The 14372-nt window shown below is 29.4% G+C and overlaps 1 protein-coding gene across 1 annotated transcript; it reads left to right on the plus strand.

Moving 5' to 3' along the window:
* Positions 1-4809: 4809 nt before the first annotated feature.
* Positions 4810-11716, plus strand: LOC128201676 (homeobox protein 5-like). The gene is made up of 4 exons (XM_052899355.1): positions 4810-4968; positions 8492-8792; positions 9524-9657; positions 11575-11716. Exons 1-4 carry the CDS (start codon positions 4938-4940, stop codon positions 11631-11633), a joined length of 525 nt encoding a protein of 174 aa, XP_052755315.1. The 5' UTR covers positions 4810-4937; the 3' UTR covers positions 11634-11716.
* The last annotated feature ends 2656 nt before the right edge of the window (positions 11717-14372 follow it).

The following is a 14372-nucleotide window of genomic DNA, read 5'->3' on the forward strand; positions in this document are numbered from 1 at the left end:
GCGTCAATTAGAAAAGAAAAGAATTGTATGAAATATATGCAATTCATTTATTTTGAAATTAAGTTTGGAAATTTTACATTATAAAAGTATTTTTTTTAAGATACCTATTAATTTTTTTTTAGAACACAGGGGTAAACGAGCATGCGACTTGCCTGATGGTAAGAGACTGGCACTGCTCATGATTATCCGCAACTACAAAAGCAATACCGATATTTTAAATAGAGGCTTTTAAAGACTTGTACGATATGAACAGGTACTAATTTATATTATTTTGGTGATGCTGATTTCGACATTTATTTATTTTATTTGGTGTTATGATGATTTGTATTTTAGTTTTACATTTAGTTCATTTTTGTCCCTTTATAGTCATATATACTTTCCTAGCAGTTTTTACAGTATCTAATACTCACATTGAAAGTGTATGTATATTACAAGTAATTTATTAAATGAATATGTTGATGTAGATGATCCTTTAGAAGGGAATGGATTGTTTGTTAGTAATGTGGGATACCAGTCCCATTGCTAGCATGTCAGGTCGACCTCCACGTGGTTCCCTCTAGAAACTACCGTGCTGAATTCCAGATGTATTCATCACGATGGGCTATCTGACCTGCTTTTTCATTCTCACCTATCATCCCTCACTGGTGCTCCGCCAGTATATACCGTGAGCACAGGCGTGGTTACCATTCCATTATCATTCTTTAAAAAAAGAAGATGACCCTTTTAATGTAATTTCTCAAAAAAATTTGATTTTATTTGTGTTTTTTATTTTGATAATTTGAATCCAGTCAGAGCATAAAGTAAATAGATAGATGTGGACACCAAATAAATCTCATTGTTTCATTCAAATATAGTTTAATAAATACCTATTATGTTATCTCATATATGTATAAAAATGTGATAAACTTTTTATTGCTCTTATTAAGATATTTCATATAATTTTTGCTTTAATATGTTTTTTTTTAAATATTTTTATTTGTATCGTACAAAGATTTATCTAAGTATTTATTATATGTTATATTATGTATTTCCTTATATCTAATTCATGTTCAGTGTAATATGACCTCGTTTTAATTATCTAACACATTTTTTTTATACCGAATAACTGTTTTTTTGTCGAAAACTAATAATACTGTAGTGTGATAACCGTACGAATGGACTAATTAACATATATGTAGTTACATGATCTAAGCTGAATTTACTACAATATCAGTATATTAAACTGTTGTAGTAAATAGTTGTTGTTGTAGTTTGTCCGGTTGTTCAAATTAATAAAATATAAAGCGAAGCAAATAACAATTTTGTTTAATTTTGTTTAAATGCATTATAACTCGATTATATATAAGATTTAGTAAGTGATGATATTTAGTGTTTCTTCGGTAAAATATGAAGGTTTGAATATTTGTCACTGAATCATGCTGAACACATTTAAAAATGGAATTAAATACACACGAACTTTTAATTAAAACATTCAATAATTCCCAGGGTTATGGTAAGTTAAGATATAAGTAATACATTGTTATAAATGCCACTGGACAAATTGCACACCGCCATCTAGTTTCAAACTAAGCAAAGCTTGTATTATGGATATTCGATAAGTGATAGACATACTTTTTTTTAAATACATAGGTATATATTACAAATAGTAAACAGCCTGATCAATAAAAACAGTCATGAATAAAAAAAATTATATAGTAAGGGGATCGAATCTACGACCATTGCAATCTGAGGTGATGCGTTAAACCGTTTTATGTCCATCCTGTATTTTTTTTATTGTTATAGTATGGTAAACAGAGTCATATTATAAGATTTATATTGACGATCTTGGTAATGGTACATATGAAGGGCATAAGACGATTTCTCTCATGGTCACCTGTAAGATAATAGGTGTAAGTCTGTCATATGTACTCAATGTTAAAGATTAAAAAAAATATAAAAAAAATACTAACATTATAAATGTAAAAATGAGTTTGTTTATTATTTCTTGACGTCTTAATGGCTTAACCAATTGTTATTAATTTGCCATTAATATACACATACTTTGGCTACTTTTTATTGTGCATAAATTATATGTCCCAGTCATGCGGACAAAGTCACGGGTAAATATTAGTATAAAAATATTTTTTATAAATTAAGGAAGCTTATTTTAAAAGTTTGGGCATCCTCGCACTAATTGATGAATAGTAGATGATATGTTCTATTTACTGTTCATCATTAGTAATCACCACAAGGCTTTAAAAAGCTAATGGTCTAATTTCACATTAAATAACTGGATTTGTGTGTTATTCACTACAAACAACGTCATAATCTGTAAGGAAACCCGGTTATGTTCATTACAAAGTAAAAGATAGTGGGAATTTACGTGCAAAAATGAGTAAAATTATTAAGGATGTACCTACACAATTCGATTACACAATTTTATATCGATTCGACATCATTAGTTGTATGTCTCAGACTTTACGTGCAAAATGTAGTATAATTATTAGGGATGTACACAATTCGATTGCACAAATTTATAACGATTTGGAATTATGAATTATGTTTGGAAATGTATGTGAAAAAATTAACAAAAATAACAAAATGAATATTTATAAAACCAATACTTTATTATACTACTACACTTATATTGTTAATAATCTGCTTCATTAATAGCCAATATATCTGTCTTATAAACAAGTAGAAGTGACAATGTTACAAAAACTAAATCTTGAAAAAATATGTATTACACTAGTGTATGACTGTCGGCGACATGTTGATTCTATAATGTCATCATGATATCTAGAACATTAACACTAAAACAATTTGGAGACGTCTCTAAAGATACTCTAATTATAAAAACAAATGAATCCCTTTCGGATACATCTTGTTACATACATACTTGTATTTATGTAAATAATATTTAACGCTATTTTCTTTTGTAGTTGGAAAAAAAACAATAATCCTTAATAAATCTAGTCGTGGACACTCGAGAATATTATAAAATTATGACCAAAATTAGAGAAAAATTTGCACAATAACATAATATAAAATACAGCAGTATTGACAATCTCCTCCTTATTCAAATCGAATAAAGAACTTAAAAAGTACTTTATTTTTTTTATGCAACTTAGAATGGCAAACAAGCTAACGACTCAACTGCTGGAAGGTGGTAACCGTCGCCTATAGACATGAGTAGTACCATGTACATAACAAAGTAAACTGTTTCACCCATGATACCCTCCATGCGTTGCTATTTCTAAGAACTTAGGTGTAATTCCTCTGTACCTTGTAAATTCACTGCCATTTCCCACCCTTCAAACTGAAACACAGCCATGCAAACACAATCGTTTCACGATAGAAACACGAATAGGACAGAGGTACCCAAGCAAATATGGATATTTGTTCATTATTTTAAGTACTAAAACATTTATCAATTTTAAATAATATTCCTTTATTTATTCGGGGAGATCCCTTGTTGAGAGATAATCGAGTTCATGAGTATGTTGTTTATTATACTTATTACAAAATAACTATTCATTATAATTAAATACTCATTATTCTTGTAATAATAATTTCCTGTCATTTAACAGGAAAATAATAGCGTTTCAATGGATGATGTTGGAATGGTAACCCCGCCTGCGCTATCGGTATACGCCGGCAGAATTCCAGTAAGTTATGATAGGCGAGTTAAGAAAGCCAGACAATCCATTATGATGAATTCATCAGTGATTCGAATTTATCACGATGGGCCATCTGGTCTGCTTTCATTCTCATGTGTCATCTTTCTCCGCCAGCGTATACTGATAGCGGAAACTGGGTTACAATTCTAATACGTATTGTTCTACAAAAAAACCTGGCAAACACTTTTTTCTCACTAAAGGTCATCAGAATAAAAATTATCTTATCTCTGAAGTTGGAATAAACAATACACATTTGCAAAATTTCATTAAGATGGGTTGAGCAGTTTCAAAGATTTCTATAAACGTATATGTACTAACTAGTAACGCGTTATTTGAGTCTACGTGCAATATTTTATAGTTTGCCATTACATCAGGAAACATTATGATTTAAACATTAATTCAAACATTAATTCAAAGACTACAGTATGTAGCTCTTCAAAAGGGTATATTAAGGTATCTTCAGTGTTGCACGCATAGTGGCATAGGCTACAGTGATCATTTACCATCAGACGGGCTGTATGCTTATTTGCCACCTTTGTAATATAAAAAAATAGGAAAATACGAATGCCTAACTGAAAAAATAATAGCACCTTAACTTACCACTATGGTCAATGAATATATCCCAACCTCGCGGACAAAATCGCGGGTAAAAGCTAGTTATATATAAGTATAAAACGACCTTTGACATATTTTATAAGAACGATATCGATATTAATATCACATGTTATCAATATCGCTTTGCACGTATGAATTAAATTTTTCGTATGAAATTAATAGAAAAATATGTATCTTTATTATTCTAAATTTAAATCTAGGATTTTTTTTATCCATGTACATTTTTTTATCCAAATCGGTTTAGTTGTCTAATTGAGTAATAAGCATGTAGACTTTGCAAATATTCACTTTATGAAATTCTTAGTACTTAGTAATATATTCTAGAATTTAACACAAGAAAAATAATTGTTAAAAAAGTTTAGAAATAATTATTTTATTTTAAAAATATTTTAAAGTATATAGGCGAGTGACCTTATAAGTAAACGTTATAAGAAATTACGTTTTCATAAATTACACCGGTCTTTTCTACGTCACGCTTAACGATAAATTACCACATCCCTATGAAAACATAAATTATGAGACAACTACGTCAAAACGTTTATATACAAAACTCTCATTAGTTGGAGGCCAGTGATGCTTCGCCTTGCAACAGATGCGTGCGTCCAGTAGTATTTTAAATTAAATTAATTTATAAGTATATCATTAATAATAATAAACAACGCAATGGAGAATCTTTTCGTTTTTCTATTAATTGGTGAGTACGATTTTACAATTTTTTTTATGTTTTACAGTTAATAATTTACTTAATTATTATTAAGAGTTTATTAAACTTAAAGTTTGACGGTAGACCTCTTAAGAACACTTCTGTAAATAGAAAGAAATAAAATAGAATAAAAAATTAGACTTAAAGTATTGTTTACGAGTAAAAAACATCAGTTAAAGGTGTTAAAACCAAAAAAGAATGGATTATACAATTACAAAATACTCCAATAAATATATTACTATCTTAACAAAACGTTACAAACCAAGCAGAAGGTCAAAAGGATCAGTATATATCTACAACTATATAAATATTTTAAAGTACATTAATATATTTAACTTTTTTCGGTTTACTGTATTATTATTTTATGAAAGTAAATTTTTTTCGTTGTTTTTCATCCTATGCAGGGTTTCATAATCCATAATAAATAGAAAAAATCCGTAGTTGGTCACAGGTGTTTTTTATAGAGTAAGATAAATAAAACCGTATTTAATACCCTACTAAATTCACTGAATGTAATACAAAATTTGTTCACTACTAAAAAACATAAATAATAGTAAATGTTCCACAATAACATAAGCTACATTCCCCATAAAAGTGTCCACAACAATGATAGGTATAAGTGGTTCTTAATTTCATTAGATTTTTTTTAAGTACTTTTGTTCCGTTGTGGAACAGGCTAAGGTCGGAGACCATGCTGCCTAGTTTTCAATATGATTAATTTCATTAGAAACTTAATGTCATGAGATACAGCTTGTTGTAAATAAAAACAAAAGACAAAGGAACTATACTATACTGCTATAAACACTATGAACTGTATTTACGAACAGAAATAATGAAAACGTTTTTGTACGCAGTAGGTACGTATGTGATCTTGAATAATGATGATAATGATCACGAACCTATTTAGAAACGATTTAAGAACTAAAAAATATGCTGTCATCTTGCACTATCAGTTTTTCTAAATATATGAGTTGGTATGTTTTTATTAGATTTATATTTAGACTTTAGGTTGTTGTACAAACTAAAGCCTAATCTAAGATTTAGACTTACTGCATGAAAATCGTTTTATGAAAAAAAAAGCAATTATTAATTATTAATTATATTATTGTTTCTGCCTACCCTAATGTGAGACAGGCGTGACAGATATGTATGTATGTAGCAATTATTAAATTAAATCATTCTTTTTATCATTTGTATTAATATGATAGTTTGTGGAGTTATTTAGATGTTTGTTTACTTGAATAGTTGAAAAGATTATTTTTATTGATGATTAAATGATATCACTAAAAAATTAAAATATAATCTGTCTTTATATTCTTCGTAAGTATTATTAAAGAATTATTCTAGCAGTAAATTGATAATGGCTGAAATGATGGTGATTATAAAAGTATCTATACCATCTACAAAAAGATCTAAAAAATTTAAGACTGTTTGCTGAAAAAAAATTCAAATAGTAAATTTATATTAAAAGTAGAAACAAAGTCAGTTTGTAAATTATTATGGTTAAGTGAAATATTTAATTTAATCAGCTTACACCAAATCATTAAAGTAATGTAACATCATAAGTGAAACCGCAAAGCTAAACTAGTTTCCTCATATATATAAATTTTATAAAGTAAATATAGGTAAACCCAGAATCCGGTTAGACAAGATGACGATCCTTTTGCGTTTATGTTTACATATTCAACATATTCATTAACATAACTTCTTGGCTAGAAACTATAATGTTAACATGAAAGAATACACTCGTATAGACATAGTTTCTTGAACTCAAGTCTATCAATTATTGATCTATGAACTACATATTTTATATAGATATATGAATAGATAGATATACTTCAATATTCCTACGTAGCAAAAAAATATTGGGAAAATAAGAAAAAATACATTTTTCACACTGGCTTATGACCAATATATGGGCATAACTTTACTTAACCCAGAAAAATATTTAGAATGTATATGGATAACATCAGTCACTCATGTTGGTCGTTTATATAAAAGTATTTTTTTTATAGTACGACGGTGGCATACAAACATAGAGCCCTTCTAATGGTAAATGGTAACTGTAGCGTATGGATACCTGTAACATTAGGGGCGTCACGTGATTTATTGCCGAACATGAAGAAACCTTAATCTACCCTTTCTGAAGATCCCCATACTGTAATATGGAATGGAATATAGATATAAAAAATAAATAGAGAATTGTACAAAGTCTCCCTCTCACCAGAGGGAGACTTTGTACAAAAGTCGATTGCTTTGGTTCCTTTGTCCCATTCGTGTTTCAACCGTAAAGCAGTTGTGTTTGCATAGCTGTGTTTTGGTTTGAAGGGTGGGATATGGCGTGAATTTACTGGGTACGGAGGAATAACACCTGAGTCCTCGGGAATGGCAACGCATGGGGGTTATGTCCATGGTACTGCTCATGTCTATAGGCGACGGTTATCACTTTCCATCAGGTGGGCCGTCAGCTTGTTTGCCATTCTAAGTTGTATAAAAAAAAAATAGAAATAAATAGATAGTTGTTATTTTATTTTATATCTTTATTATCATACCAGCCTAATTCTTAATTCTAGCAAGGTATAAAGATTTATTGTTAGTTAAAAGAAATAATGAGCTGGATCAGGATGCAGTCTTGAAATTTAATCTGCATAAAATAAGTATCCGTAAGTTAGCGGTCAATGCCATCAGAGTAGCCAATAAAACCGGTTACTTCCATATGAAAGACCATGTCCTTTACATTATACAACTATTAAGTGCTTTTATGGCGTACAAAGAGATTCTATTATTCTCAGGATAGTAAGAATAATAAAAATAATTTTTATTTATGTAAACTTAATTATAAGCGTTTTTTAATTGTAATTTTTTATGATTCTACTGGCCATTCGTAATGCAATTTCAAGTGTGAACGGGCAAGAAACTTAATTGCTGCTTTTTTAACAAAAGATACATATAAATTTGTGTCAATATAGATATTAATACAAGTTATTGAAATTATTAGGCAAATAAAGTCCAGTATGAAGGATAAAAAATATTTTATGAATTAATTTGAAATATTTTCAAATAAAAATATTTTATTCTTACAATACCTATAATTACGTATATCTACTTATGATGCACATTTGTTTATATAATCTGCTACCCAATATATTATAGAAACAATACATAAAATATCTTATGTAACACACTTTTCAGTTAGGATATAATCTACGCGTTTACCAAATTTAAGTCAAATTTGTTCAGTAGTTTTTGCGTAAAAGAGACAAACATCCATCCATCTGTCCATACAAACTTTTGAATTTATAATTTTAATAGAAAAAAGGGAGCTATAGTCTTGCATATTGGCGGCTCAAACCATCCTCAAAATATTTAACGTACTTGTAGTATTTGGGATAGAGAAAGGTAATTATAATCTCAGTTCATCAATATATTTCGGTCCTGAGAACGAAGTTGCGGTTAAAGCTAGTACATGAACTAAAAATACTTATTAAATGAGAATTTACCATTTATCTTTCAGTTACAATCAGCAGTGAAACTTTTGGAATGTCTTTTCGTCAAAAAAGGCAGTCCAATGGTAACGACAACGATTTAGAAGATAGATACGGATGGGATAATTCACCTGGAAGACAATCATGGTTCCCCAACACAAACCAAATTAATAACAGACCATGGCAAAACCAGTTTCCAAGACCAAATCAAAATGGCGGGCAAAATCAGTTCCCGTGGCAGAATCCAATTCAGAATGGAGGTGAAAATCAATTCCCGCCACAAAATCAGCAACAGATTCAACCCTCAACTCCACCTACCAACAGCAACAGGTAATAAAGTTTTTGTTATTTTTTAAATTATGTACTTAATTTAGTTTTTGAAAAATCATTAAAAAAGTGAATAGAGGATTGACTTTTAAAAGACAATTCATGATGCGGTACTCATCGTTTTTCATTATGTGAAACGACGGGCTGACAGTTTGTTAAAAATCTTTATATGTTAATATAAAGTCGGATTAGAAAAATTGTAGGTTAGTTCTTGTGATACGACCAAGGGTAAAGCAGAGGGATAAAGTTAGTTTCTAATAATAATAAATAAATAAATTCTTTAATCAAGGCAACCATGGCCAACAAAATTAATTTTAGAATTCTTTTATGACACACATTCATTAACAATGTTTTTCCAAAATGGGAAAGGCAGATTAGTGGTTTATGTATGTCGTAGGGTTAAGAAACTATAGCCCTACGGGGCCGGCCTTAGCCTACCTGGCGCCCCTGGGTGAGTTTTGTGCGAAAAAGAAACAACATGTAGCATGAAAAAACATTAATAGTCTTAGAAAAAATATCTAAAACACTGTTTGACTAAATAAAACTATTTAAGTGATTGAATATTGTTTAATCAGTATAATGCCTTCTTTTAATCACTTATACTTGTTTAAATATGAACAGATATTAGAGACATTTTAGCATCTAAATATGTATTAAACACCTGTCTATTATAAGTTTACCTTTTTGTGGTAAGATGGTCACTAATAATTTCTTTTAAATCTTCTTATTTACAGTCGCTTGCCGAACGATGTACGAAGCTGCATCAGCTCTTGTCCTGTAACTTCAGAATATAATCCAGTGTGTGGCACCGACTTGGTAACATATTCCAATCCTGGTCGTCTGGTGTGCGCAAGAACTTGCGGAGTTAGTGAGTATCGTAGATTTTTTAAGATAATGTACTTTATTGTCGTGTGTGTTCGAAAACCGCCCTTTGGTTATGTATTTGATACTTATGTTTACATTTTTTTATATATATGTAATCTTTGCTGTCAATCTTAATGCTTGTATTACTAAAGCGATTAAAGAATAAACGCAATATACGTTAGTGCTGCCTCTGCAGAGCGATTATGGAATTAAAGTTGCTGTTATGAATTAATTTTGTTTGCTACATGATCGTTAGTGGCACTGTTAGAGAAAAGTTATAGCATGTTTTGTGATATTAAAATATGCCTAACTACATAAAATTATACACACTTGGATATAATTCGATAACTGATTGTGAAGTGATAGACCACGAGATACATATGGATAAAAAAAAAATATAACAATAAATTAACGTAGGTATGACCTGATGATTTCACTTTTGCTATCAATTTAACTTTATTTTTTATTGCCTACTGTCATAGTTATAAATACTCGTTATCTGACTTGAAGTGCCACATTGATGCATTGGATTTTAATTCTAGTTACTTTATATACGTCTCAAATGATATGGGCAATTTAATGCATTCAGAAGTTACATTAATAATCAACTTACTAAAATATACAAATTCTCAAAAATAAAAATATTTTAAAGGAACAAATAAAAATATATAACAGACAAAATTGTGTACGACTGCATATAGCTAAGGAACAAAACAATGCTCTTAGAGTTAGTTCTATTAGAACGCGAAACAACCGCTTTAAACATAAAACCAATAAATATAATTATAACTTGTACTTTTTGATACAACGAAACATTCTAATATCATTCATTTTAGAATGTTTGTAAATTGCTCTTAGTACATATGTTATATTAAATAAAAAAATCAAAAGTAGAAGAAAAACTATTAGGCGATTTAAGTATAGTACGAAAGAAAAGGGCTTATTTGAATCATAAATAAATATACCTACTTAAATTAGGTATTACGCACTAACAAAGCTTGCAGAATTAATCTTCTCAGTTTGAATATCTATCTAAGAATAGACTATAGACGGAATTTGATTAAAGAGATAATTTCGTAGAACAGGGAAATTATAAATTCGCACATGTCAATTATAGAATGCCAATTAGGGTATCTACCTTCCTTCATACGTATTGCGGTTACATCGGAAATGACAAAAGCCCAAATACGTCAATGTGGGTAGTAAATATCAAAGATTTGTAAATATTAAAATAACTATTCTAAATTGGAATATTAATACGTCATATGAGGTGCCATAAACGTGATAAAATAAAGATTATGTTTTTAACGAAGCTACATTACACGCTTAAGGAAAATACGCTTATTAGGAGTTTATGAATCATTTAATAGCAGTAACAGCTAATACGACTCATCTTGAACATCTTGTTAGGTGCGAAGGATAATTAATATAGAAGCTTTAATGCGGCCTTTGTCTAATTCTAAAATGTATAAACATAGCAAGATTCTTGCTTGAATATTGGACCGATTCTAAGACAATAATTTGTATTAATTTGCTTAGGCTAGAAACTAATAATTTATTTGTTGTTTTATTAAGAATATTCAATAATTTCTCATATATGTTTTTTAAAGTTTGTGTTTTAATATTCTTGATTTTTTTGTTATTAATATGTCAGTACAACTTTAACACGAACTGTGTTTCATTTTGCTAGTGACTTGCAAAATATATTTCATAGTTTATAAAAAATTATTGGATGTATAAATTTTAAGAAAAAGGGCCTTTTTATCTATCTTTGACAATTTTAGGGTACAATGACCGTTTACTATCAAAGCTGTATGTTAATTTTCCATCGTCGTAGTATAAAAATATATTTATGAGCTAATTATTTTTTTGTGTAAAATATCTTATTTTAGGCGCTTATTTAAAAATAATTTATTTTCAGATGTAAGCCAACTAAGGACATCCCCTTGTCCCACTACAACAGTAGCGCCTATAAGCTGATTTATTTAAGAAGTTCCATAATTAAGTGAGATGAATGACTGAATAAAAGCAAAATTTATAATAAATTCTCTTTTTTTATTGAATATTTTTTTTAATGGACTGCATGGTGGATACTGTAGAATAAAAGATAAATATTTGAGTAGATTATATCTATACCTATCGCCGTGTAGTCCTGGCGAAGAATGAGTCACCCCTTCCTTTTCCATGGTTATCGTAAAAGGCGACTAAGTGAATTTAATGGTCGAGGGATTGGCAGCAGTTTCTTTTAAAGCGTTACTAAAGCATAACTACTGTTGCTGAACCGCCTGCCAAGCGTGGTAACTACTGGCAATACCTGTATCCACTATATATGATGATATATACCTATCATATACAGTGGAAACAAGAAAAATGACAAAATTAGAAACTGTTTTTAATGGCCATAATAATTTGATATTATTCATAGAATCTATTTAATATTATGTTAATCTCTCTAATAGATCTATGAGAAAGATAAATGCAAAATATAATACTACTGATATAAAAACTTATAAAAATCTTTCGATGTTCATTAAACACACAGATGCCTTTGTGGTTTCAATAAAAACTAATACACAGACAGATCAAATTTTAGATTAAAATATGGTACACTTTTTTGTCTCCATCATGTAAGTACAACAGGATAATAAAACTAGATTTACTGAAAAAACAGCTTTAGAAGAGAGGAATATACTCGTATAAATTTACTATCTACCAAAAAGCCTGAAGATTCATCATATCAATCGAAAACTTATCACTTATAAATTCCAAATCCTAATTATCCACAATCTTGAACATCATTATACATATACATACATAAAATTCAATGCAAGTTTGGTCTGTTTCAATCTGAAGAAAATAAAAGTAAAAGTTTTTTAAACAGCTTTCTAGTATAAAAAAAGAAAAAACAAACAAATAATTGACCTTATTGTAAGACAAGCTGTTGATGTCCAATAGCAGAAGAAATAATAAATCGTTTCGTTTTGTTACTAATTTAGAATGTGTTTCTATGATCTACCAGAGGGAAACTTTGCACAAAAGTCGTTTGCTTCGGTCCTATTCGTGTTTCAACCATGAAGCAGTTGTGTCTGCATGGCTGTGTTTCGGTTTGGAAGGATATGGCAGTGAATAACACCCTAGTCCTCAAGAATGGCATGGCCGGGGGGGGGGGGGGGCATTGTTATGTTCATGGTACTGCTCATGTCTGTAGGCGACGGCTACTATTTTCTATCAGGTGGGCCGTCAGCTTGTTTGACATTCTAAGTTGCATAAAAAAATGATTTTCACCTAACTTGGTTACTTTATATATATTTTATGTTAGAATTTATATTAAAAATATATGTATTTGATGACTTTATTTACATATTTATGTCAAAGTTCGGTAACCTTTTTTAACCTTTGACATTCTTAACTAGTGGCTAACAGGAGGAAAAGTTGTAAATTTTACCGAATCAAAACCATTAATTTGATACTTAATGTGTGTACATTTTTTTATTTTATGAAGGTATATTAAAAAAACTGGTTTGATATTTATTTCCTAAATTCTCAGTCTTGTAAAATAATTACAAAAAAATAATTTTTTACTTGCTACTCACGCCAATTATGCACAGGTATGTTAATTTTGTCAATACTTTTGAAAATCTTTCTACTATATTCTGTCTTATTCATTCAATCACTTTCTATGTGAAAATTTTTAACCCACTTTTTTGCTTTAGCATACAATTTTTTAAACATTTTTTTCGTACAAACTACTTTCTGGTAATTACAAATAAAAAAAATCACCTAAATAGGTGCACCAGTTATAAAGTGATGTGCTTACATATTATATATGTACATATATGTGTATATTTATTTGGCAAATGATTTTTATTTATATAGATATTAACTTTTACCCACGACTTCCTCCGCGTGACCTGAATATGTTCACTGGCCGGAAGAAAAAGTAGCCTGTAACCGTTTTCCGGGACCCATCTATCTCTATACCAAAATGCATCATAATTGATTCAGCGGTTTAGGAGTAAAAGAATACACATAATATTAGAATACACCTTATTATTTAAATTAACATTAGAATATTTTTAATATTAGAATATCTCTTTGGCTTTTCTTAAGGTAATCCTCAACTTATAATCTGCTAACGTGTTATGTGTCTGTACCTAGTAATTTTACTGCATTTAAAACAGAACCATACAAGTATATAGTTGTTTGACGACAGAAACAAGAGTGAGACAGAAGTACCCATATTATGTTTACCACACTACCTTAGATTATATAGATACAGCGTCGAGTCCCAAAAACGGATCAACTTTTCAGCTAATTGTCAAGTTAGCTGACTCATTTTCTTTTTAATTAGTGTTCTATATATTTACGCACACAACGTATCTATATTTATTTAATTAACAAATAACATTAGCTTTTGCGCACTTAAAAGGAGCAAAAATTATATGACAAAAAATAGAACTAATAAAAAAATTACAGCACACTACACTATATTTAAAAAAAATTATACTCAAACTTTATTTATAAATGTGGACGTATTTTTTGAGACGCACATAGTAAGTATGTATTTGATAAAGCAAAATGATATAGGCTGTTTTTATTTCAGTCAATCAATATATTTCGATTACATGATATGTCACGTGTGTAAACTAGTATTTATATTTTTTTTTTGATAATTTTCAAGAAAAATAAACAGGTATCATTGACTCTGCCATCTGGCAA

The sequence above is a fragment of the Galleria mellonella genome, unplaced genomic scaffold (assembly GCF_026898425.1).
Source record: "Galleria mellonella isolate WM207_F2 unplaced genomic scaffold, CSIRO_AGI_GalMel_v1 utg57, whole genome shotgun sequence".
NCBI classification, from domain to species: domain Eukaryota; kingdom Metazoa; phylum Arthropoda; class Insecta; order Lepidoptera; family Pyralidae; genus Galleria; species Galleria mellonella.